This window comes from Pantherophis guttatus, chromosome 11 (assembly GCF_059756535.1).
Source record: "Pantherophis guttatus breed Tessera chromosome 11, ASM5975653v1, whole genome shotgun sequence".
Lineage (NCBI taxonomy): Eukaryota > Metazoa > Chordata > Lepidosauria > Squamata > Colubridae > Pantherophis > Pantherophis guttatus.
This window is the reverse complement of record NC_142073.1, coordinates 25878624-25904784: the sequence shown is the minus strand read 5'-3', so window position 1 is coordinate 25904784 and position 26161 is coordinate 25878624. Positions and strand designations below refer to the sequence as shown.

General features: G+C 47.1%; 1 protein-coding gene across 2 annotated transcripts; it reads left to right on the top strand.

The window, feature by feature from the left end:
• LCAT (lecithin-cholesterol acyltransferase) lies at positions 1-22611 on the top strand. Of its 2 annotated transcripts, XM_034425629.2 has the most exons (7): positions 651-955; positions 1549-1649; positions 17419-17575; positions 18838-18953; positions 19672-19767; positions 20994-21218; positions 21561-22611. In XM_034425629.2, the coding sequence occupies exons 3-7, from the start codon at positions 17481-17483 to the stop codon at positions 22121-22123; spliced, it is 1095 nt and encodes a 364-aa protein (XP_034281520.1). In that variant the 5' UTR covers positions 651-955; positions 1549-1649; positions 17419-17480; the 3' UTR covers positions 22124-22611. The 2 variants fall into 2 exon arrangements, with proteins under 2 accessions (XP_034281519.1, XP_034281520.1); XM_034425628.3 differs by lacking the exon at positions 1549-1649 and having other exon boundaries at positions 1-955.
• The last annotated feature ends 3550 nt before the right edge of the window (positions 22612-26161 follow it).

Genomic DNA, 26161 nt, shown 5'->3' with positions numbered 1-26161 from the left:
ACAGTGCTGCGTGTGGCAGCTGCTGGATCTGCTCCACTGGCTGTGCCAGGAGATGGGCCAGCTGGAGTGGTTCATTCCAGCAACTTCCAGGCTCTAAGATCTAAGCTCTACTTGCACTGGAGCCGCCTCAGCGAACGTGGTTGCCGTCTGGGGCTAGAAACGTTCATCCTGGATCCCGTTATCAACTGCTCCAATGCAACACTGAAACTGGCAATGTAATCATGAAATGTTACAATCAAGCTGATTTAGACAATCTTGGATCCCCCTTTAAACAGAAGTTTGGCTTATGTGCTACTTTATTTGTAACAAAACGTCTGTTTATCCAGAGATGCCAACGAACAACTCAGGCGCTCCGGGAACGCTGTTCTCCACGGCAGCGGAGGGAGGGAGGGAGGGAGGGAGGGTGTCTCGTGTCAGGGCTTTGCTTTGCCTTCTTTCCTCGGCCTAAGCACCGGGAAAGGTCAGGAAGAGGCCCGGCTCTCTCGGGGAGAGGAAGGCCAAGCCTCCGAAAGGAATCTCGCAGGAGCTCCCGGCCTCGGATTCCCCTGGCCATTCGCGGCCAAGAAGTCCCCCGCGCGCGCCTTGCCTGATCCCTCGGCGGGGCCTCTGGAAGCAGACCTTCAAGTTTAGGAATGCCTCTCCTCCCCCCCGAGGCCCCCTCCAGGCCAGCCCCGCCGGCCGCTCTGCCTGGGCTGGTGGGTTCCCACCTTCCGCTCCGCCCCTTCCCCAACAGTCCGCGGGAAGAGAGCGGAGCGGCCTTCGCCAGCCCAGGCTGGGCGGGCCAGAAAGGCTTCTCGGCAGCCCAGGATGCGGAGCCTGGCCGGATGGAGCGCTGCCCTGGTCCTCCTGGCGCTCCTTCAGCCTGGCCGGGCCTTCTGGCTCCTCAACATGCTCTTCCCGCCCAGCACCACCCCAGAAGCCGCCGCCGCCAACAGGACGCCCCCCGTGGTGCTGGGTGAGTTGGCCCGGGGGGCAAGGCCGGGGAGGGAGGGGGCGCTGGGCTGCCTTTCGAGGCTTCCCAAGAACCGAGAAACGGGGGGGGAAAGGGGGGCTGCGGCTAAGACTCCCTGCAGGAGACGGGAGGGCTGAGCCCAGAGCGGGCTCTCGACGCTCTGCGGCCTTCGGATGGCAGGTCTCCCGTGGAAAGGTGGCAGCGCCTGGTTCCTTTTGCCCGCCTCCGAAGAAGCTCTCCTAGCATTGAAGAAGCCTTGAGGGGAGGCCCGGCCTCTTCCCTTGCCCCGAGAGGGTCCCCCGGGGGAGGCTGGGGGCCTTCTGCTTCAGGCCCCCAGGGGAGCTTCCCAACCACCAGCCGGCTTCCCCCACAGGGCTGCGGGCGGTGGGGCATCTTGCCATTGCTGACCTGCCGGGCATCTGAAGGACAGAAATGACTGGGAAGGGAGAGCAATGGGACCGGGAGCATCGCCACACACAAGAAGTTCCCAAATGGCCGGCAGCTGCCGATGTTGGAAAGAGAGGGAGGAATGTCTGCTTTGCATGCTGAGTTTGGAGGTGGATGGAGGCCTGACTCTCCTTCCATTCACAATCCAGACGGTGGTGTCTCCATGTGGTGGCCCATCAAAATGCAGAATGAAGTCAAATCAGATCTGGAAGCTAACTTTACCAACCGCACAGCCACCACTTTTAAGCAGGTAACTTGCAGTTTGCTTCTCCTTAGTTCTTTGAACTGATTTAGGCCTAAACCAGTTAGGAATTTCTAAGAATCTGCCTTGAGTTCTTCTCCAAGTTGCTGAGGACCTTTAGCAAAATGTTCTTTTCAGGAGGATGAAGAGGAGGAGGAGGAGGAGAAGCAGGAGCTGCAGGTGGGGAGCCAGAGGAGATCCTGAGGGCTTCCAGCAGTGGGAAGAAGGGCCCTCTTTGCTGCTGCTGCAACAGAAAGGGGAAAGCCCCCCCCACCGACATCCCCCTTTCTGTGGCAGTGAAAGGGAGCAAGCACTCTGCCCCACAGTGACCCTGCAGCCAGCCTGCCTCCCCTTCGATCTCTGAGATTAAATTTTTACCCAGAGTACTGACTCCCCGAATGGCACTTGCTGGACTTTGCCTTGTTTGCATGACACTGTTTGCCTGGAGGGAACAGCCAGACCAAGTTCCCATCAGGGTTGCAGGGACAGCAGGGCCATGGAAAAAACCAGGAGGGCTTGGGGGGGGAGGGGGGACGTCTCCTAAAGTTCCCCAGAGGGAGGGCCACTTCTGGAGCTCAGAAGCCGTCCGGCCCCTTCCCTCAGCCCAAAGGTGGCAGGGGAGGCAGACATCCCAGCATGGCCCCTGCAGAGGCATTTCTAAATGGCTGTGACAGGAAGGCTCATCATGTTCATTAAGCAGACATACCTCTCAAACTGTACAATCCTGAAATGTGTAATTATCAATGTATAATTGCAAGTCTGTAACGTGAGTACAAGGCAATCAAATGAAGCAACAGGTATCTGCAGGGTATGGTCAAAAAAGTCAAGATGGCAACCACAATGGTGCAGTCAAAACTTTGCCCACATTTTCTATGACGGGTATCATGGCCACACTCCACAGACCACACCTGGTGGATTCTCTGAGAAAATACCAAAAATGAGGAGGAGGAAGGAAAACTCCAGGGCCTCAAATCTCTGCAGCTGTTTTGACATGGGAAATGGCCCAGGAACAGACAGATGACTCACGTGGCTGTGAGGCACCAACAGAGTCTAGTATCCTGTGTACCCCTGATTTTAAACAGGGCAACTCCTGGTCCTCAAGGCCACTTGCTACTTTGGGGACATGTCCAGAGGGTGCTTCCCCCAGCTCTCGGCAAATCAGGGCTACCCGGACCAGAGGGGGTTTGCCTCAGCCGGCCTCCCTCTTTAGCATCAACAGACACCCTCTTTCCCCTTGTCCAGTGGTGGGATTCTGCCGGTTCTAGGCGGTTCGGCCGAACCGTTTGTTAAATTGCTGACTTACCCCACCCCTTGCCCCGCCCCTCCGCACCACTATTTATTGCAATAAATAGTGGTGGACAAGGGACCGGTGAGCCAGCAATTTAACAAACGGTTTGGTGTCATTTTGTAATTTTATTGGCCTCGCAGCACACCAAACCGTTTGTTAAATTGCTGGTTCACCCGCCTCTCACCCCGCCCCGCCTCCCACCCGCGCGGTGCCAGCCTACCCTAGCCAGGGGTGGGCAATTGTGACTCTCTTACAACCTGTGGACTTCAACTTCCAGAATTCCTGAGACAGCTTGGCTCAGCCAGCCTGGAACGCTGGCTGCCCAGGTTGCAGCCGAAGCTCCGCATCGTAATGGGCTCCAGGAGGAGGAGGGGCGCCGTCTGCCCCATTGCGAAGCTCAGTAAGAGCAACAAGAGCCGGCTACAGGCGCAGCCGGGCGTGCGCACACAGTGGGGCGCAGGCTTAAGGTGCCGCCTCCAAGCTGAGGGGCGACCCAATGGTGCGGTAGGTTCGCTGCCACCACTGCCCAGACGAGAGAGGAGAAAGAGATGGAGAGAAAGAAATGAAGGAGAGAAATGGGGGGAGAAAGAGAAATGAAGGAGAGAAGGGGGGAAGAGATGAAGGGGAGAAAGGGGAGAAAGAAATGAAGGAGAAGGGGGGAAAGATGAAGGGGAGAAAGTGGGAGAGGAGAAAGATGGAGAGAAAGGGAAATGAAGGAGAGAAATGGGGGGAGAAAGAAATGAAGGAGAGAAGGGGGAAAGAGATGAAGGAGAGAAGGGGGGGAGAAAGAAAGATGAGAGATGAGACACCCAGAGATACCTGTTTAAAAGAAAATACTGGGAGCCACAAAACCTGGGTGGGAGTAAGTGATTTGGAGTTGGCAATGCCCACCCAGGTTTAAGGTTGTGCTTAAGTGTTTACATGTGTTTAAGATTGAGTAGTTAAGGTTGCAGACCCCTGACCTACCCCATCCGATCGCTTCACCCTGCAGCCAGCCCTGTAGGCCTGCGCCCGTCTCCCACCTGGGCAGCAGCGACCTACCTACCCCGGTTGTATCACCTTGCCCTGCAGCTGGCCCAAACTCCCGCCTTGGACTGCCTCCGACCGCTCCAGTAGGTCATTTTTATTTAATTAATTTAATTAATTTAATTTAATTAATCAGGATTAATTATTTAATTAATCCTGAGACTGGACCTTTCGACCGCTGCACCCCACTGCAGGGAGGCGGAACCGACCAGGTGGTTCCGCCCCAGGCGCCTGATGGATCCTGATAGGTTCCAGAGGGAGCTTGGGCCAGTTCCTGAAACTCTGGCTCACGACTCAGCTGAAGATCTGGTGGCTGCCTGGGATAGGACAGCCGCCGGTGCTCTGGACCGAGTCGTGCCTTTGCGGCCTCTGACCCGACGCCGAACCTGCCCAGCCCCTTGGTTTTCCGAGGAGCTGAGGGGGATGAAGTGCCGGAAAAGACGCCTAGAGAGTGGTTGGAGGGCTAGTCGCTCCGAATCCGACCGAACACTAGTTAGGTCTCATATTAAGACCTATCTAGTGGCGATAAAAGCGGCAAAGCGTAACCACTTTTCTGCTCTTATTGCATCGGCAGATAACCGCCCAGCCGCCTTGTTTAGGGTGACCCGCTCCCTCCTATATCAGGAGGCGCGGGAGGACCCCTTGCAAGGGCAGGCTGAGGATTTTGCACAGTATCTGCACGATAAAATCGCTCAGATTCGGGAAGGCTTGGACTCTGACTGGGTAGATCCCGGCGGGGTGACTGAGGCTGGTCTTGAGAATGTTACCTGGGATGAGTTCGACCCGGTGACTCCTGAGGACGTGGACAGGATCCTGGGGAGGTTAAACGCAACCACATGTTTATTGGACCCGTGCCCCTCCTGGCTGGTACTGGCCACCCGGGAGGTAACACGAGGCTGGCTCCAGAGGATCATAAATGCTTCTCTGGGAGAGGGTTTCTTGCCTCCCGCCTTGAAAGAGGCGGTGGTGAGGCCCCTCCTCAAGAAGCCTTCTCTGGACCCGGCCGTTTTGGCAAACTATCGTCCGGTCTCCAACCTTCGCTTTGTTGCGAAGGTTGTGGAGAGTGTGGTTGCGCGACAGCTCCCACAGTTCCTGGATGAAACCGTCTATCTAGTTCCGTGCCAGTCCGGCTTCAGGCCTGGGTACAGCACGGAGACGGCATTGGTCGCATTGGTGGATGATCTCTGGAGGGCTCGGGACAGGGGTTGTTCCTCTGTTCTGGTCCTGTTAGACCTCTCAGCGGCTTTTGATACCATCGACCATGGTATCATGCTGCGCCGGCTGGAGGGACTGGGGGTGGGAGGCACCGTGCTGCGGTGGTTCTCCTCCTATCTCTCTGACCGGTCGCAGTCTGTGTTGGCAGGGGGGCAGAGGTCGACCTCGAGGCGCCTTGCTTGCGGGGTGCCGCAAGGGTCGGTCCTCTCGCCGCTCCTGTTAAACATTTATGTGAAGCCGCTGGGTGAGATCATCCGTGGTTTTGGGGTGCGATGCCATCTGTACGCTGATGACACTCAGCTGTACATCTCCACCCCAGACCACCCCAATGATGCCCTCGAAGTGATGTCCCAGTGTCTGGAGGCCGTGCGGGTCTGGATGGGGAGGAACAGGCTTCGGCTCAACCCTTCCAAGACCGAGTGGCTGTGGATGCCGGCGTCCCGGTATAGCCAGCTGGTGCCATCGCTGGCTATTGGGGGCGAGTCACTGACCCTCACAGAGGGGGCTCGCAACTTGGGCGTCCTCCTGGACACACAGCTGTCTTTAGAAGAGCATATGACGGCCGTGGCCAGGGGGGCTTTTTATCAGGTTCGCCTGATACGCCAGTTGCGCCCCTTTCTGGATCAGGACTCCTTGTGCACAGTCACTCATGCCTTGGTTACGTCACGCCTGGACTACTGTAACGCTCTCTACATGGGGCTCCCCCTGAGGAGCACCCGGAGGCTCCAGCTGGTGCAGAATGCGGCCGCGCGGGTGATTATGGGAGCGACGTGGCACTCCCACGTAACACCTCTCCTGCGCGAGCTGCATTGGCTTCCGGTGGTCTTCCGGGTGCGCTTTAGGGTGTTGGTTCTCATCTTTAAAGCGCTCCATGGCTTAGGGCCAGGGTATTTGTGAGACCTCCTGCTGCTACCGATAACCTCCCACCGGCCAATACGCTCTCACAGAGAGGGCCTCCTCGGGGTGCCGTCGGTCAGGCAATGTCACCCGCCCTGTGGAATGAGCTGCCTCCTGGAATACGATTGATCCTGGACCTCCGGACCTTCCGTAAAGCCCTGAAGACGTTTTTATTTCATCAAGCCGGCCTAGCCTAAATGGTTTTTAATTGGGATTTTAAATTTTATGGATTTGGGGTTTTAAATTGGGTAGCCAATGCTTTAATTCTTTTAATTATCTTAACTTTTGCATTTGTATGTTTTTTAATTTTGGCTGTTCACCGCCCTGAGTCCCTTTTGGGAGAAGGGCGGTATACAAATTAAATAAATAAATAAAGAATGCTGCAATGGGCATAAATGATGACCAGTCAAAAGTGCGAGGACCTTTCAGAAATCACTTTTTTCAGCCCTCTGAATAGTCCCTATGTGTATAAGGACTAGTCAGAGGGCTGAAAAAGTTATTTTTGACCGGGCCTCGCACTTTTGACCAGTCCTTGAACTTACGACTGTCCTCACATTTTACGTTTTGCGCCCTATCTTGTCACCGTGGTGAAGAGAAGTAGGGGTGAAATGACTGACATGGTTGTTAAGGATGCCGCAACGGGCCTAAATGTGAGGATGGTCAAAAGTGCGAGGACCAGTCAGAATTTTTTTTTTATTTTTTTTTAAAATTTGATTTATATGCCGCCCTTCTCCGAAGACTCAGGGCGGCTTACAATGTGCTCAGCAATGGCCTTCATCCTTTTGTATATTTATACAAAGACAGCTTATTGCCCCCACAAACTGGGTCCTCAAAATGACTTTTTTCAGCCCTTTGAGTAGTCCCTATGCACATAGCCACACCCACCCGGTCACATGACCAGCTAGCCACACCCACCCGGTCACATGACCAGCTAGTCACGCCCACCCAGTCACATGACCAACTAGCCGTGCCCCCCCCAACTAAGCCACGCCCACAGAACCGGTTGTTAAAAAAATTGAATCCCACCACTGCCCTTGACCCTTTGCTGGGAGAGGGCCCTCTGCCCACACCCCCATCCCTGGGATGGGAGAACTGCCAGCTGCTTGCAGGTTGCAGGAGGTGGAGTTCAGGCATGAAACTGCCCTCCGAGTGGATGGAGTTGCTGCTGCTGCTTAATTGCTGCTGAGGTTTTTCCAGTGGGACAACCCTGACAGGTGTTGTTGATCTATCTCCCCCTAGGGTCCTTTCCTTCCCATCCTGTGATGTCCTGCATCAAAAAGCAACATTTGTGTGAATGGCTCCCAACTTTGATAAGACTTGGAAAGCAGGGAGGGAGAGGAACAAAAGATAAAGGATGAGAGAGAAGAGGAAACTATTGCGGAGAGAAAGGGGCAACAGGAGGGTACAACCTCTCTTGACAAGCCTTTTCTCAGTCAACCGGCTGTTATGGGGGAGCAGCTCCTCGGGACAAAGCAGGGGAAGGAAAAAGAGAGCCGGGTCCATTAATTCTAAACAGAGGTACTGAAGAAATGGGGAGGGGGAGGGGAGCCGCAGAACGATCTCCTCCTCTTTTTTTTTATTGAAAAAGTTTTTCAAATACAAATTTTTCCCCCTTTACCCCCCCGCTCCCTAACCCCTCCTCCCCCTCCCCCCCCCATGGCTTCTGCAAGATGAAATCCAAATTAATATCACATTATATAATACTTTACCACCCTTTTACACCACCCCCTATGTGCTAAACATTTCTTTCTAACATTATTATTATGTCCCCCATATACTATACATTTCAAAACAGCATTTGGCTATAAAACTATATAATAAATCCTAATTTGGCATTTATTCTACTCATAATCTACCCATTTCCACCACTCCCATACGTATATCTCTTAATTCAAATCTTTTAATTGGAGCCTAATTATTTAATGATTTTAAATTTTAACTGTTGTTTTGTTTCTGTGTTTTTAAATAGGCTGTACACTGCCCTGAGTCCTTCGGGAGAAGGGCGGTATAGAAATAAAATTATTATTATTATTATTATTATTATTATTATTATTATTATTATTATTATTATTATTATTATTAAAGTATATTACTATCTAAACATAACATCCCTTTTCCTAAACTAAGCAATCAGTAATGTTACCTATCACCTTATACCATATCAATTTTATTTCACCCACTTTCCTACAGGTCTACCATACATAATATATTTAATATCTTTATTCTTCTGCCCATATCACTAAAAGATATCTCCATATATAAATAAAACCCTCAAATGACTTTAAATTTGTATTCCATATAGTATCTTCTGTAATGTCTTTCAACTAGATTGTTAATTCCATCGACCATGTTAGGGTAACATCAAGTCCTGCTTCCAACAGTATATTCAGTATCTTCAATTACCATCTGCCCCCATCATTAATAAGTATTTCTGTATATAAACCTCCCCCCCCCCGAGTGACTTTATATTTATATTCCATATGGTATCTTCTGTAATGTCTTTTATCTAGATTATTAATTCCGACAACCACGTTAGGGTAACAGCCAGATCATCTGCATGCCCCAATTCCATAGTTCTCTTGCCTTATAGCTCAACATATACGTAATCCATTTTTCAGAGAGTCCAAAGTAGAAAGTTCCAATCCACTCAATCAGAGGCCATCTTCCACATCCCAAAAACACCGGCACTGCAGAGATCTGTTATTCTTCTCAAAATAGTATAAGTCTGTAATTTGCCTCAGCTATATTTTCATGTATCAGCCTTCTATAAATCCCGCTTATTATATTTAATCGTCTCTTAAATAACTGGCATTAATCTGTTGGCTAAAAAAGAATTGTAGTTTAAAAATTTTTAGTTTTGTAGAATCTGCTTCTTCTTTTCTTAACTTGTTGTGGTTTAGATCTCCACCCTGGTTGCCTTTCTAGGACTTGTATATCAGCTGATTGAATTACATGCTGGTCTTTAACTTGATAAGACATCAAATCGAGATCCGAAGCCGCCTCTCTTATATTTATAGGTGATCCAGCTATAGCCTCTGAAGGAGAATCCAAAAGCGGCTCATCCAAAAAGCCCTCTATAGCACTGGTTCTCAACCTTCCTAATGCCGCGACCCTTTAAGACAGTTCCTCATGTTGTGGTGACCCCCAACCAGGAGTGGGCTCTAAATTTTTTTACTACCGGTTCTGTGGGCGAGGCTTATTTTGTGGGTGTGGCTTGGAGGTCATGTGACTGGGTGGGCGTGGCTAGCTGGTCATGTGACCGGGTGGCCATGGCTATGTGTATAGGGACTACTCAGAGGGCTGAAAAAAGTCATTTCTGACAGGTCCTCGGACTTTTGACTGGTCCTCACATTTATGACCATCCTCACATTTATGCCTGCAGCATTCTTAACAACCATGTCACTCATTTCACAACTGCTTCTCTTTACCATGGTGATAAGATAGGGCAAAAAACGTAAAATGTGAGGACAGTCGTAAGTTTGAGGACTGGTCAAAAGTGCGAGGACCAGTCAAAAATAACCTTTTCAGCCCTCTGAGTAGTCCATATGTATAAAAGGATACAGCAATAGAGAGGGATGAAGGAAGGGAAGGGAAATTAGAGTAGGAGTGAGGCTAAGAGAGGGAGGAAGAGAGGAGGAGAAGGAGAAAGGAAGAGGAAGTAGGGAGGAGAAGAAGAAGAGGGGGAGGAAGAGAAAGTAAGAAGGAAAGAAAAGAGAGGTGGTAGGTTTGAGGAGAAAGATTGCTGTACAATAAAAAAGATGAAAGGGAAGAAAGCCAACCCCAAACAAATATAAAGATATTAAGATAAAGAATGAATTGTTAAACTTTAAAAAATAAAAGAGAACAAATATGAATAAATAACAATAATTAGAAACACACATACAAACATACAACGTATTTTCTTTGAACAGAGTATTTGGCTGGTTCACAAATTTAAATAGTTGTAGGAGGTTAGCACCCACCCCTTTCCTAGAAGAATGAAATATTTTGGGAAATATTAAAAAGGCAGAATATTATATTTCCCTGGATGAGAAATGGAGAAGCATATTTTACAGACAAAGCAGCTCCCACCTTCCTGCCCCCCACCCCTTGTTAATGGGCCAGAGACAGAAAGTCAATCCTTTGTCAAAGGACATTTGCAACACAATAGCAACAGAAATTAACACAATGGGCCCCATCTAGCAACCGAAACTCACCACACGTGACCTGGGAAGCACATGTGACCATCAGCCAGCAAGGCTAGCTAAGACCCCCACCCCCTGGGAGTCTGACAACCAATCAAGATACTCTTGATTTACTGTATCTGCTCCTTTTCTGTTCAGGAACTCAAGCCATGTGATCCTGTCCACCATTAAACCATCTTTCCAAGCAGTCTCCATGTTTCCAGTGTCTTTTTCCCCACTTGGAGCAGAACCCAGAAGGATATTTCTTCCAACACAGTGTTTAGTCATTTCAATTAAATTTACAATTTCTATATTTCCTTTTTGCCATATTTATTCCTCATCTATTTTTAAAAAAAAACAATATTACCCTTCATCCTCATCTCTAATCTTAATCAAATTCAATTTTTCCCTTCTATTCTATATTATACCCCTTCTATTTTTATATCCATCTTCACATTGGTTAATTATGTAATTAGGTAATACAGTTGTTTAATACAAATTCAACATTTTAATATAAATCAATTAGTTATATAACTATCTTTTTTGTATATTAATCAATATGAACATGAATATTCCAATTATTTCCATGCAATCCAATTTCTTACAAATCCATTAATTATATTTACCAATAATAATAAACCAAATAATTTCCCCCATATATTCCTCCAAACCACAACTTAACCATTTCTGCTTTCAACACAATATACAATTAATAGTATCTCAATTATTACAATTCCCTAGTTAAATAGAGCTTTTTTTCTTTTGTGTTTTAAAATCTTGAACTCTCCTCTTTTACCCTAAATTTCCCATTGTTTGCACCTACCTTTTTTGGTGAGCAAAAAGAAAAAGAAATCTCTCTCCCTGCCTCATTTTGTCACGCTGCAGCAAAGACCCTTTCAGTTTCGTTTTAGCTAGGGAAAAAAAAATGCTCCTGCACTCTTTTGCAGCTTGGAAAACAAGAGCTTGCCAAGGAGCCTGCACAAAACAGCTGAGAGCAAATCAGCTGAGAGTGGGGGGGGCGAGCTAATCAATTTATGCTAATTAACCTCTGCTGAAGCTGAAAGAGGATGTTTTTTCTATTTTTGCAGGCACCGATCTTCTCATTTGTTTTCTTTTAACACTGATCTGTTGGAGGGCAGCCCTTTGAAGCCCGGCGGCAAGAATTTAAACAGTTTTTTTTCCCTCTAGCCATCAGCTGGGACTCAGGAGGCAGCAATAGATTGGGGGTGGGCGGGGTAAGCGAACGGCGACCAACCGGCGATCCAACAGAGGCAGAGGGTGAGGGTGAGTGAAGGCAGGGGGGGCGAGAGAGGGCTTTGGCAACCCCTGTGAAATGGCCGTTCGACCCCCAAAGGGGTCGCGACCCCCAGGTTGAGAACCGCTGCTCTATAACTTGTCGTTTTTCCATTACCTCCATCTCCATCTGCTTAGCCTGAGTTTCAATCTCTTGTTCATTTTGCTTTTCTTTGTCCCCCTCCTGTATTCCTGACACTGATGACATACGTGGAGATGTTGGGCCCATTTTAAAAACCTTGTAATAAAATTCTTCCGCTTTTTCAGCAGTGTTTAATTGATATCTTTCTCCTTGATATCTCAATATTATACCAACTGGAGCATCCCACCTAAATGGGATGTTTTGTTTCTTTAGCTCAGTCACCAAAAATCCAAGGTCCTTTCTATCTTTTAACATCTTGGACGGCAGCTCTTTATATATCTAGATCTTCATTCCATTCATTTCTAGAGTGGAGTTGAAAGACTTTTGCACAATATCATTTCTTATTCCTTTATCAGTAAAATAAATCACCACATCTCTAGGCAATTGTCTTTGCTTTGCCACCCAAAAATTTACTCTGTAGGCCTTATCAATCTTACAGAATACTTCTTCAGTGCTGACCTTTAAAATCACAGCCAGAACTTCAGCAGACATTTTTCTCAAATCCTCTCTGTTATTTTCCTGTATTCCCCTCATTCTGATCGCAAATTCCATGGATCTGAATTGCATCATTGTAACTTTGTTTTCAATCCTTTGCTTTATATTATCTACATTGTAAATCTTGTGATCAGCTTACTTCATTTTAGACTCTACTTCTGAGCTATTTTCTTGAATCATTGTCAAATCATTTTCAATTCTTTGTATTTTATTATCCAGATTATGAATCTCATAATCAGCTTCCTTCATTTTAGACTCTATTTCTAGATTGATATCTTTATTTATCTTTATAATTACTTCTGAAAAGCTTTTCAAAGCTGTTACAATATAGCACTTCAGGTTATCATACTTTTGTTGAACCAACTCTTTAATTTCCTGTCTAAATTTTTCAAGATTCTGGTTCATAATCTCATCATGTCTTGCCAACTCCTCCATAACAAATTGCTTTAAATCTTTAAAACCATTCTTCTGCATCTGCGAGCTCAAAAATTGCTCTTGTGATTTATAAATGGGGGAGCCCCCCCCCCCACAGCTTGGTTGTCTGGCTTTGTCAGTTTTAACGCCATCCTGCCACACAAACAGATTCTTTTTAAAGAAAAAGTCTTCTCTCCATACAATATCAATACAAAATCTCTAAGAAAGGAAGAAGCATGAAACAGAATTTTTTTCTCTTCTCTTGTAGCCAGCGATATTGCTTCAAATACTTTGTAACATATTAAACCATTCAAACGGAAAGACTTTCGCTTTCAGCTTTCTTCTCAAGCCTCAGCCAGCCGCCATTTTAAACTTTTTTTTTCCCTTTTCACTCTTTCTTCATTCTTAAAATCAATCATAGGGTTGTTACAAATACTTGTGATTTAGAGTCCCAAATCCGGATTTCATCCTGCTTATTCAAGCAATCTGTTAGTTTTCGCTGATTAGGTTGGTCACATCGTCTAGCTCTGCAAAGCGCAGAGTTCTCCCGAAGCCCGGAGCAGCAGCGAGCTGGATAGGGAGCCTCATCCTGCTTCCTCCCCAAGAGTAAAAAAAAAAACTCTGGAGACTTCGCAGAGGGCTCTACCTGCTCTCGCCGGCTCTCCTCACATTTCCTTAAGGAAACGGAGTTTTTCAAGCCGCCTCTCAGCTGTAAAGGTGGCTCTTTACGGGTGGCGGGGGTGGCGGTCCCAAAAGACCGTCTAGCGATGACGGAAGCCAAACTGGAAGCCACGATCTCCTTCATAAGGTCCCTCTCCCTGAAGTGGGCTCTTTCCCGGCCCTGATGGGGAGTCAAGGAAGTCAGAGGGGTTCAAAGCACCCGACCCTCTTAGGATGGGAAGTCTGCTCTGGGAGACCCCAAGATGAGATATGGAGGGAGGGGAAACTGCCACCCTCCAAATCAATGCCTTCTGTTCTGCTGGAAGAGGTGAGAGTCCCAGAAAAAGTGACTGATAACCCAGAATGGGGTAAGATGCATTAGTAAATACTCTACTTTGAAAAATGTGATTGCATCAGGTGCCTGTGAACACATCCCCATGGGGAAGTAATTAATATACATTTAAAAGCATAAGGAAAGTTGAGAAAAATTAGTGAAGGAGACAAGGGAAATTGAGTTGTTAGAGCCCAAAATCTAACTCGGGTTTAGGAAAAATGGACAGGGAAGAAAAGGCAGGAAAAAATGACTGTAAGGAAAGGAAACGCAGATGCAATACGGGTTGGCTTAAGACCAACTGAGTGCAGAATTTAGTTTGTGAGTCATTGTGGTTGTTAAGCAAGATGCCCATATGATTGATTTGCTAAACAACCACAATCCTGGCTGTTCTTATTGCAGTCCTTAAGAGTTAAGCAACTGCACAGGTCATTAAGCGGATGGAGCAAAAGAGTTACCTGCCAAAGGATATAACAGAACAGAATAACAGAGGGACCTTTCAAGATTCAGGCATGGAACCCTAGACCATTTCAGACAAATTAAGGACTACATGTTGAGTGTGGTTGGTCAGCCAGTTACAAATCCATCTGGTGGTGATGCTGTCTAACCCACATTTTCTATCTTATCCAGTAATAGGCTGTGATCAATGTTATCAAATGCCTTACCAAAGTCCAAGTAAATTATATCCACAGCATTCCTCTGGTCCAGTACTTTTGTCACTTTGTCAAAAAATGCAATGAGGTGAACATGCGTGGAAGCAAGGAGATTTTGGACTAAAATACATATGTGGTTAGAAAAAATGACAAAGAGACATATTAACTTTAAACCAGAAATATTTTTATTAGGAATTTTACCAGAGACATTTAATAAAGAATTACAATACTTAATTGTGAACATTTTAACAGCGGCCAGAATTGTATTTGCCAAAAACTGGAAAGGAGAGAAGATAATTACTGATGAAGAAATTATTATGAAAATGTTGGATTGTGCTGAAATGAGTAGATTGACATTTGAAATAAGAGAACAGGAAGATAAACAATATTATTTGATATGGGAGATATTTTATCAATGGTTTGACAAAAAAGTATGGAGATGAGATAGCGTATATGAAATGCTTAAATATTTATCTTCAGTTTAAGTAAAGAATAATTGTTATATGATGAGATCTGGAAAATTGTAAGCACGGAATGATTTTAACCAATTGAGACGCTGTCTATAATTGTTTGTAAGGATGATATTTTTATATTGTTTTTTTTTAATTTTATTTTAATCTAAAATAAAACTTTTTTTCAAAAAAAATGCAATGAGATTTGTCTGGCATGATAAACCCATGTTGGCTTTTGGTTATGACTTTGCCTCTAGGTGTTCTCTGATTCGTTGTTTGATTATCTTTCTAGAATCTTCCTAGGTATTGAGGTCAGGCTGATAGGTCTGTAGTTCAATGGATTTCCCCCCCCCTTCCTTTTTAAAGATGGGAACTACATCAGCTCTTTTCCAGTCCTCTGGTAGTTCCCTGGTGCTCCAGGATCTTTGAAGGATACATTTCAGTGGTTCTGAAGACGTGCAGCTCCCCTCCATGTACAGAAGGGACCTCCAGGGCTGGGCTGGAGAAAAAACCTCTCCGATCTTTGTAATTCTGAGCTTCTTTTCTCCAGCCCAGCACTGGAGTTCTCCTTCCCTCCGTGCACAGATTTCTATCCTGAAATCCAAGTAGGATTTTGGCACAGAGTATTTGCAACATAGGGAATCCTCTTGTTTTGGGGAGCTGACTGCGAATGCCCCATGCTGCAAACACTCTGCTGCATTTTGGAAAGTGTGTTTTCAGTCAGCCTCCTTCCAGGTAGCGAGCAAACAGAATTAAAAATAAATAAAATTAACCTGGACTGGCTGAATGCTGGAAGGAATATTTAAAGATTTGCATGGAAGTTATAGTGTGACCTGGAGGTCTTCCACGGTGTCTTGCAAGCCAGCCGGGGCCCCCTTGATGTCCAGATATGGTGATATACAGGGAGTTGAGCCAGAGGCTCCAACACCAAGGCCTTGCTCAGGACAGCTCCCCGGCTTTGCTCCTGGCTGCCACCCTTGGACATGTGGCTCTGTTTGACTCTCTCTCCCTCTTTTTCTCCTTTCTTGGGACTGTCCTTTCTCACCTTTTTGACTGTTCCTGCAAGGTGGCTTGGGCACAGTAAGCCCTGCTTGGGGACCTCCAATCTCCATCACGCATTTTGGACAGGGTTTCCTTAGATGAAGAGCCAGAATGAGACCCGAGCCTTGAGCTGGGTTCTTTCTTGGAGAGTTCTTAATTGAGATTCCAGAAGGAGTTGTTACAAAATCTTTTATTTCATAACAATGTTAGCATCTCATAGTTTTCTATTTTGCTTCTCTACCCCATTCTTCCCTCCTCTTCCTTTTCATTAGATATGTAGTGCTATGTTACTTTTCTCTGTTTTTTAGATAGGAATAAGCAACAGTGATAAACCGGTTTTTCTAATATTAGAGAAGGTCACAGGTCAAAGACGAAACAGACATATGTTGAAGACACCACTCCAAATTTGTCAGAGTTTGTTGCAGAAATCAAACATCCAGAAAGCACACACAGAGTAACTGATTCAGCAGGATTCATTAGCTTCTCTTTATATATAATACAACACATGAAGATAAATGTACAATACCAATAGCAGATTCTTCTAACGTAGCAGTTACAAGCAAAACACAAGCAGAGTACAATAGACTAGTTTTAGTTTCCCTTTTGCACATTCAGAGCTGAACCCCGCCCAGACTCCAAACTGTTTCAGCTCCCATTGGCTGACTTAGTTGCTATGCCTATTCATTGGCTGACCTTGTTACCATGTCTTCCCAGTTTATTTATTTTACTTTATTTTGTTGCATTTCTGTGCCGCCCAACTCCCAAGGGACTCAGTCATGAATATTCTGACAAAATTACACAACTTAATTGTAAAATCTGTTTCTCTCTCTTTTTCTCCTCCTCCTCCTCCTCCTCCTCCTCTCTTCCTCCCTGTTGCACGATCTTTGGTGATTTCTTATATTTTACCCCCAGTTTTAAAGGAATTGCTCTGTGGTCCTTAGGCTTCTTGACCTAAGGTCAAGATCTTAATAAAGATATTAAAAGTTTTCACAATTTAAGCCAAATATTTAAGGCCTCCCTGGGCGTAACGGCCATCTGGAGGACAGGCTCTCCCTGCTCTTGGTTGGTAGAAGAGGGGTGCTCGCATCCAGAAAATTGTGGCAGGCCGATGGCCCAGCACTAGCCTAGTTGGCATTTCAGCACCAAGCAAAGCTGGATTTTCCTCAGGCATTTGGGACTTAGCAATTATAGCCTGGCTGCCTGTTGGTTGTTTAGGGCTAGTAATCCAGACAAACATGGATAGCGGCAAAATGCAGAAAACTCTGCTGCCACCTGATGACTGTCTGGATTTTTGCAGACCAGAATTCGGAACTGACAGCTGCTGCTTCTGAGATTCTGTGCTTCTCTGTTAATGAAAGCAGCACTTAACCCCTTGCCTGATGAATTGTTTAATTTCATCTGCAGCATGCAGGGAATCTCTGCTAACACACAAATCTTTTACTAATGGCAGTTGCTCCAGCGGCACACGCAGGCATAGACAGGTGTGTACATGCTATGCTGTACAGGTGATAAAAGGGCGACTGGGAAGAAAGGAGCACCATGCAGATAAAACGGAGTCTGTAAAGGAGATCTCCCCACCTTCTTTCTTCTCCTTGGCCAGCAGGGACTCATTGCGTGTTCCCTCGGATGTCCTGAACCCCCATCTCTGCAGGCCATTTTGTTCGGAGATGGGAAGGCAGCTGCTCTCTCTGTTTCTCCACCCCTGCAGTGCCCGGGTACCTCGGGAATCAGCTGGAGGCTAAGTTGGACAAGCCAGACGTGGTGAACTGGATGTGTTATCGCAAGACCGATGATTACTTTACCATCTGGCTGAACCTCAACATGTTCCTGCCTTTTGGAGTGGCCTGTTGGATTGACAACACAAGGCATGTCTGTGGGCGAGCCCCCCTCTCTCTTCCCAGACAGAAGCACCACACCACCCCCTGCACATCAACTCCACTCGCCAGCCTCTCCTCTGCCTGTTGGGATGGGGGTCCTTGCAGGCCCAGGCCCTAGAGTGCCCCTGGCTCCCAGTCCGAGGAGAAGAGGGGGGGGGTTGCAGAGGGAGGGGAGACTCCAAAGACGCAATGAGCAGCAAGTTGAGCCTCTCCCAAACACACAAGATATTGTGCTAAGCCATTGTTTGTTTTATACAACTTAGTGGGTGACTTGCACAAGCTCTGCTAAACTATAAACCATGATTTATGAACAATGGCCAATTCAAGAGCATGCCAAGCCAAAACTAAGCAAAGCATTTTGGGACTTACTGCAGTCGCTTAGTGCTTCTCTCGTTCATTTCACCTCAGCTCTGAGTGAAAATATGAGCCCACAACTTTCCAATAGAACCTCTTGGTATTAATTTATTCTGGGAACATCCCCCCCCCCCGCCTCCATCCTTCAGTGGACCTCAGAGACTTGCTGATTTCATTATTATAGACTGCCTGGTCTCTATCGGGGTCACTGATCCTGATGGACTCTGGTTGCTTTCAGCTGGGACACCCAGGCTGGACTGGGGGCCCCCACTTCCTGCCCCCCCGACACCTCATCAACTGTTAGGCAGGCTGAGTTCAGGACTGCCTTAGAAGACCAGCCCTGGTAGCCCCCCTAAACAGCTGGCAGGCATCAAGAAGGGCTTCATGATGCAAGCCCACAACTCCATCTGCTGTTTCAGGAGTTAGTTTTAATCATGGCTTTAGCATCCCTGAAAAAATGGGAAACTCCTATTTTAAGATAGCTAGACAAACGTGGCATGGATTGCCCCAATGTGACAGGAGTCTCCCTTCCCTAGTAGCCCCTAATTGCCCCCATGCCCGCTTCCTGGTGGGAGGCAGATTTTGACAGAAGGGAGGCTCCTGAGGCCCCACAGTGGCATTTGGGGGCTCAGTGAGAGCCTTCTTTTTCAGGGCCTGTTGGCAGAGACCACAAACACAGGAGGCAACCAGAAGGCCTCCAGTCCACAGGATTTGAGGTCTCAACCTGGACAGTAGATCTAAAGGATTAAAGCTTGGAGTTTTTAGATCAAAGCTGCTAGTGATCCTGAGTGTGATATCTAGCCCCTTAAAGTTCTCTGGTAAGATGGCCTTTGTTGGAAGTGGCCCTCCTAAAATAATGATTGTGTTTTCTCTTGACCGGCCCTTGGGTGACACAGAGTGATTTTCAATAAAACCACCCGGAGCATAACCAACGCCCCTGGAGTCCACATCAGAGTTCCTGGGTTTGGCCAGACCTTTTCCGTGGAATACCTGGATGGTGGCAAATTGGCCGGTGAGAAGAATGAGGGGGGAGGAGGAGCTGGAGAGAAACCCAACAGGGTAAAATGCAGCCCCAAATGTCGTCTTCTGAGTCTTTGGTTCCTCTGGGTTCCTGGATTTTCCTGCATGAAACAACAGCAGAGAGTTTGGGCAATAGGCTGCCTATTGCTGGTTTTTGTTTTGGGGGGCTACCTGCACAAGCATCCTCCCTGTCAGATAATACAGTTGTGATGACCGGAGGGGGGTAGCTCCTGGCCAGATAGCTCCACAGGCAGCTTTTTTGCCCGTGTGGCAGAGCAACCACAGCCCTTCATGGGTCAGTCAGTGGCCAGAGCGTTTTCCTTCAAGTAGAGATATGTTTAGGGAGGACAATAATACAGTGGAAATTACTCCAGCTTTCTTGGAGGCATTGGAAAGATGGGACACCTTTGAGAGGTGCTCAATGGAGGGCAGCCCTTTGGATTTCAGAAGTTGCTACCAGGTGGTGCAGGATCTGCATGACTCTCTTTGGAATCACTTTGATCTTGGTGCTTTTTCTAAAAACCGCTTGGCTTCTTCCGAGGGAATCAAGAATGGTTTGGGGAGGAGAACATGAGCAGATGCCTGGAGCATGAAATTCCAGGAAGGTCTTGAAGCCCCTTGCCAGGGGAAAGCCATGCCTGTAGTCTGTTCCCTGCAATTGTTCCCTGCCCTCTGCCCTCCACTAACCTCCCTTCTCTTCCTTGCTCTAGGCTACATGCACACCCTGGTACAGCACCTGGTCAACAACGGCTACATGCGTGATCAGAGCGTGAGAGCGGCTCCCTATGATTGGAGGCTTGGCCCCAGTGAGTACGCCTGGGCAGAGGCAGGGGAGCCTCGCTCTCCAAGGGCTCTCAGCAGGGACCCTGGGCCGAACCCACTCCAAAGTGTAAGGCAGCTTCTGCCTCTGTATCGGCCATCTCCAGTTCAGATCCTGCAGCAGGGCAGCCCATTTTTTCAGCATTGTTTTACTGTTTTCTGTTCTGCCCAAGGCTGTTGTTAAAAATCTTTTAATATCAGTCAATCAAACAATCACTAAAACCTGATCATTAGTTTCAGGCTTTCAATTTTTTTAAGTGGCCCCAGCGAACAATCACAAAGGCAACCATTTTCTGCTCCCCACTGAACAAAATTGTTATTAACTTTTTCCCAGTTAAGGATTTTCCTTTCACAAATCCGGGTTAAGAAGAATGAAGAAATTTTATTTATTTATTATTTATAGGTTCAATTTATATGCCGCCCTTCTCCAGAGACTCAGGGCGGCTTACAATGCATTAAGCAATAGCCTTCATGCTTTTGTATATACCTGCTTAGTAGGGCTTTCGCCCCCCCCAAGCGGTGTTCTTTTTTATACAAAGTGAGCTTATTGCCCCCACAAACCGGGTCCTCATTTTACCTACCTCGAAAGGATGGAAGGCTGAGTCAACCTTGAGCCTGGTGAGATTTGAACTTGCGGTAATTGCAGGCAGCTGGTGCTACTTAATAGCACTTTAGTCTGCTGTGCCACCAAGGCCAGATCTGCCTCATAATGTAACACATCATCAGAAAGATTTAATATTTCCCACCTCTCCCTGGTTTATCTGTTTTTTAAACCCTGACACGGCAAACACACAAATAAAATGTGCCATGAAACGGGTGACGGGAGGGATCCGAGGTGGAGGGGGGTATGAAATTCAGCAGTGTAACTTTGGGCATCCTTCATTACAGCCCAACCCAGCACTTGGGGGCAGCTGGAAGCCACCAAGGACCCAGAGCCTCAGCATCAGGGCTGAGCCATGGGGGGGGGAGAAGTGGGGTCAAGGGTCAGCTGTCTTCTCCAGGAGCATCCCACACCCTAATTCCCCCATGGTGTGCCCCTCACCTGCCCTTCTCAAAGGGACTGGAGACGGTTTGCCTGCAGCCTGGTGGGGGGGAGGCAGGGGTGGAAGGAGCCCTCCGGCACTCTGGACAGGGCATGGGAACATTCCCTCTGGATCCCTGGGGGTGAGGGTGAGGGTGCAGTTTCCCTCTCATGCTCCTCCTCTTTCCACAGACGAGCAAGAGGTCTACTATTCCAAGCTGCGGGGTCTCATCGAAGAGATGTTTGAAGCTTACCAGAAGCCGGTTTTCCTGATTGGCCACAGCCTTGGCAACCTCCACATCCTCTACTTCCTGGTCCAGCAGCCGCAGGCCTGGAAGGACCGTTTTGTTCAGGGCTTCATTTCCCTGGGGGCCCCCTGGGGGGGAGCAGTGAAACCCATGCGGATCATGGCTTCGGGTGAGTAGCTGCCCAGGCGCTGCAGCCGTGTCTCCCTGGGGCCTGCACCAGCTATTCTTCCCGGTCTCCAGCTTTCCCCATTCTACCCACTCTTTAGATCTTTATCCTGGGTGTATCTTGCCCACAGCCCCCATCCCTTCTGAGGAGAAAACAGAGAGGCATCGATCTGGTTCTGTCTTTGTACCCGGTTTGTCTTTAAGAAGAGGGAAGATTTGATCTTGTTCAGTTTATTCACCAGCTGTCCTCTCTGGCTGAATAACATTGTAATGCAATTTTTTATTACAAATTAGCAAACCTGAAAGTGGGAGTAGAATAATGCAATTCCATTGGTGTCCTTTGCAGGTGACCATCAGGGCATTCCTATTATGTCCAACATTAAATTGCGTGAAGAAAAGCGAATATCCACAAACACTCCCTGGGTGTTCCCCACCCACACAGCCTGGCCGGAGACACACATCTTCGTCTCTACCCCTTTCTATAACTACACCTACCGGGACTACCAGCAGTTCTTCAACGATATCAACTTTGAAGACGGCTGGTTCATGTGGAATGACAGCAAGGAGCTGCTGGCAGGGCTGCCAGCCCCAGGCGTGGAGGTCTATTGCCTGTTTGGCACCGGATACCCCACTCCAGAGACCTACATTTACAACGACCGCTTTCCCTACGAGGACCCAGTGGATATTATCTATGGGGACGGGGATGAGATGGTTAGCTGGCGCAGCATAGAACTGTGCAAGGAGTGGCGCAACCAGCAGTATGAGAAGGTCCATGTCCTGGAGCTGCCTGGAGCTGATCATCTCAACATGGTCTTTGACAACCGTACTCTACAATACATCAGTGAAATCCTGTTCGGGAACCTGGAGAATGTGACTGCTGCACAAGACCTGGGAGGAAGAGCCCACTGAATCCCCAGGGAAAGGAACGCCCTCCCCACCGAGAAACTGGCTGCTTTTGGTTCTGTTAGTGTGGGAAGGGAACATGAATGCTCACACAGGCACAGCACCTTCCCTGTGCTGGAGAGACTCGAGGGTTGGCTGCCCCCCACCCCCCAGTGTTTGGTTTAAATATGATAGTTCCCATTTCCCCACCGTATTTTCAAGAGACAAGAAGCCCAGAGCACAATTACTGCTTACAGGTTTCTGTAGAGCAGCAGCGACTTTTCATAAATCATGATGGTATGTGGCAAAGATCTTGTAAGATGGCCTAGAGACGCTGCCAAAGGAGTGGTCAGATAAGAGACAGCATAGCCTGCAGCTGTATGGTGGGTGGAGCAAGAGACTCAGAAGAGACCCTTCCTAATTTCTCAGGCTGTAAAGGAGACAGTGGGAGATTTGTACCTGCAGACCTGCAAGCTTCTATTAATATAATTTTACAATAAAGTAGACTTAGTGCATCTGGTCTTGTTTCTTATCTTGGTCTATTTAGTAAGGCTGATATTAATCTTGCAAGTCTCTGATGCTCTTCCAAAGAGAAGAATTTTAGGAATGGCCTCTGGTCCTCAAGGAACTTTGCTATCTGCTGAGCATCTGGCAGTAGCGTTGTTGTTGCTAACATGACAACAAGTGGATGCACAATGACCAATTTGCAGAAAGCCATGGTACAACACAACAGTATATGTCGTACCTGTGGCAACACAAATTGCTCCTGCATTCCTTAGGTAGCTTGCTGGAAAAGTTCAGGGGGGCTGGGATCAGTTCTGGTCATTCACTCACTCAGTGTGAAATGGAAGGGCAATGGGGTTTGCCATCGATTGCACCAAAATGACTGCTGAAGGAAAGAGCAGCAAAGTGGGCAACACCGGCCATTGAGGGAAACGATTCAGTGCTGGGCAACTATCAGGACTTCATGCGTGAATTTAAAGGGACACTTTGGAGATCCCTTATCTACTCATGAATTAGCCATTCTCAAGGAAGATTGGAATATTAACATTGAGAAAGAATTCATTCACTCTTCCAACTCCCCAACATTGGCATCCACAATTGTGCCAGTGGTGAAATGTAAATTTTATTACTACTGGTTCTGTGGGTGTGGCTTGGTGGTGGTGGGGGTAATGTGACTGAGTGGGCATGGCCAACTTTTTTTTTTAACTTTTAAAACCATCTTCAGCTGAAGAAGTTGTAAAAAAAATGCTTTTAAAAGCCTCTGACGATCCCAGTTGATCCGTGTGATCATCAGAGGCTTTTTTTTTACTTTTAAAAGCATTTTTTCAGCCGAAGAGGTTGTAGAAAAAATGCTTACCACCCACCATCATCACTAGTGGATCGGGCAATCCGGTCCGAACCAGGAGCATTTCACCCCTGAATTGTGCTCTAGAAACAGCCACTCTGGAGGGAAGTGGGGAACGTGGCTACAAAGACCTGAACAGAGGGACAACAAAACCATGATCCATTCTCACTTATCTTAGATTCACTACACTAGCTACAAAAGACATGTGTCTTCACAAAACTAAACTTGAAAAGTGTCTACCCCTAAGGACACAAGTACTGAATAGACTTCAGTACAAAATTGGGGAAGTTCTGAGACAAATGATGCTTAAATGTGGAGGTGCCTCAGGGAGAGCAAATGACCCGGCTCCTTTCACACCAGACACACAGGATGTGGGTGGAGACCCACAGATTCCTGATAAAGGAGCAGTTGCCACCTCTACAGGCACAGCTGAGTTACAGGATGCCTTTTGTGAGCTTAGAGAGTTATTACCAGAAAAGGGGAATGACACAACTACATTTAATTCTGATTTTCCCTGGGAGTTCAGGAGGGGTGATGTAATGGGATGCGAGAAAGACCTCGGGAAACAGGGTAAAAGAGCTCTGCCAGGGGAAGGGGCAAATAAGCCTGCAGTTGGATAGTGAGTGGGGGAAGACACTCCAAGGGGCCTCTCCCTAAATTCTCAGACTGCAAAGGTGACCGTGGGAGAATTCTACCTTCAGTCTTACATGAGTCTTGTCAATATTCTAGTCTATTGTAATATTCCATTCTATATTTTATACATATATTTTATTATATTCTGTTTTGTTCTAGTCTATTATTATATATCTTCACCATAAAGTGGAACTTGCTTATCTGGTCATGTTTCCTCTCTGGCCAACCTAGTGAGGCTGACAGAAATACATTTTTCTCCTCTTGCCCTCAGTTGTATTCAGCCATCCTTGGGGAGGGTCTCTTCTGCCCAAGAACTTGGCCATGAACCATATTGCCAAGGTCATCTGAGGAGGGAGGGAAAGGGGAGAGAGTTGACATCTCCCTCCCTCCAGAGACTCTCCCTCTTCAGGCTGAAGAGGCCAACAGGAGCCCCCCTTTCCTCCATAAGGTAGGAGGGTCACCCAGGGGAGGGTCTCCTCTGCTCCCAAGCAGCAGCACTGCTTAAGATAAGTGCTTAGTGCTCCGATAAGCCTCAGTGTCACATGGATCTTTCCGATAAGAAGGACCCTTCAAAGTTGGAAGTGCTGCAAAGGGAATGGGGGAAAATACAAAAACCCCTCAGGGATGATCACCCTTCGAATCAGAGCTGAAGAAGCTTCTTGGAGGAGAAGCGAAACGTCTTCAAGGAAAAACAAGAAAGTCTGGTTGCCTCTTGAAAAAGCACATTTGGGATCCCAACTGGTGGTTTTTGTGTGAACGTTCTGCCTGTAAGTATTTGCCAGCCTTTTGGTCTTGCCCAGCCAATGCGGAAAATGAAGCTGCCAAGCAATGCCCAAGGCACGGGCTACTTGCTGGGTGATGGTGGAGACAAAGTGGGGCCCATTATCAATACCTTGATAGGGAAGAGGAAAACGTGGAATTATTTCCTTCAAAAGGGCCTTGACCACTTCACGTGCCTTGTTGGTGCAGAAGGGAAGGCCTCAATCCACCCAGAGAAAGCATCCACAAAAACCAGCAAGTATCGAAAGCTCTGTTTCCTCAGCAATTCAGTAAAATCAACTTCCCAAAAATTGGCAGGAGCACGGCTTTGCCTAAGCTTGCCCTAGTGGGACTTGTGGATTTTTGCTGGATTGTTTCTTTGACAAAGAACACATTGCCTGACCAACACACACAAAGGTTGAGGATAAATGTGGTAGTTTATTGCCTTACATAGTGACATTATATAGTTTGTTACTTTCAAGTTACAGCGTCCTTGGCAGAATATCATTGGCTCACAGAATCTTCCCGGTAACTTAAATCATAGGTTAATCATTACTGTTTTGCTTAAGCACTTATAATATTTAGCTATAATTAAAATCTAACACACATCCCACTTCCTCTCCTCCTGTTCCTCTTATTTACAGAGTTAGGGTCTTATCTTCTAATGCCATTTCCTGGCACCTACATGCAAGTAACCTTCCTTATCTGAGGTTTGCCATCCAAGATAGGAAAATTCCTGCACATATGAAGACTGCAGACTCCTACACTCCTCCATCGCATCCAGTGACTGATCGCGGCTAATCCGAAGCGCCTTTTAGAGAGAACATCATCTCTTTCTCTAATTGCATGTTCATCAATACCTCCCTATAACTACCCATAAAATATTTTGCAAGCATGACTCTTTCTTATCTCCATTGCCTTGGCATTCAAGAGTGGGCCTCTTTCTAACCGGCCTCAAGTAAAAGAAGATCTATTCTAACACAACATTGTTACCTATTGGTATGTTTTCAGCATGTTCTCCAACTATCTTAAAGCAGAATAATGTCTAACAAATTTAAAAGAGTAGCAGAGCTGGAAGGGACCCTAGAGGCAGGGGTGGCTTCTAAATTTTTTTTACTACCGGTCATGTGACAATTCTTTAGGATTTAGCAGAGGTACTGGTCTACTCATTTATTTTTGCAGGCACCGGTCTACCACCAAACTGCCTTTTACCACTGATCAGCTGTAGGGCGGCCCTTTGAAGCCGAGGCAAGAGTTTAAACAGTTTTTTTCCTTCTAGCCCATCAGCTGGGACTCAGGAGGCAGCAATAGATTGGGGGTGGGGG

What these genes read in the sequence shown, in the direction of transcription:
- LCAT (XM_034425628.3), top strand. Translation starts at nt 808, where the DNA reads ATGCGGAGCCTGGCCGGATGGAGCGCTGCCCTGGTCCTCCTGGCGCTC. An exon ending in GACGCCCCCCGTGGTGCTGG is followed by an intron (nt 956 to 17,418) that starts GTGAGTTGGCCC and finishes CCACCCCTGCAG; the next exon opens with TGCCCGGGTACCTCGGGAAT. An exon ending in TGATTGGAGGCTTGGCCCCA is followed by an intron (nt 19,768 to 20,993) that starts GTGAGTACGCCT and finishes CTCTTTCCACAG; the next exon opens with ACGAGCAAGAGGTCTACTAT.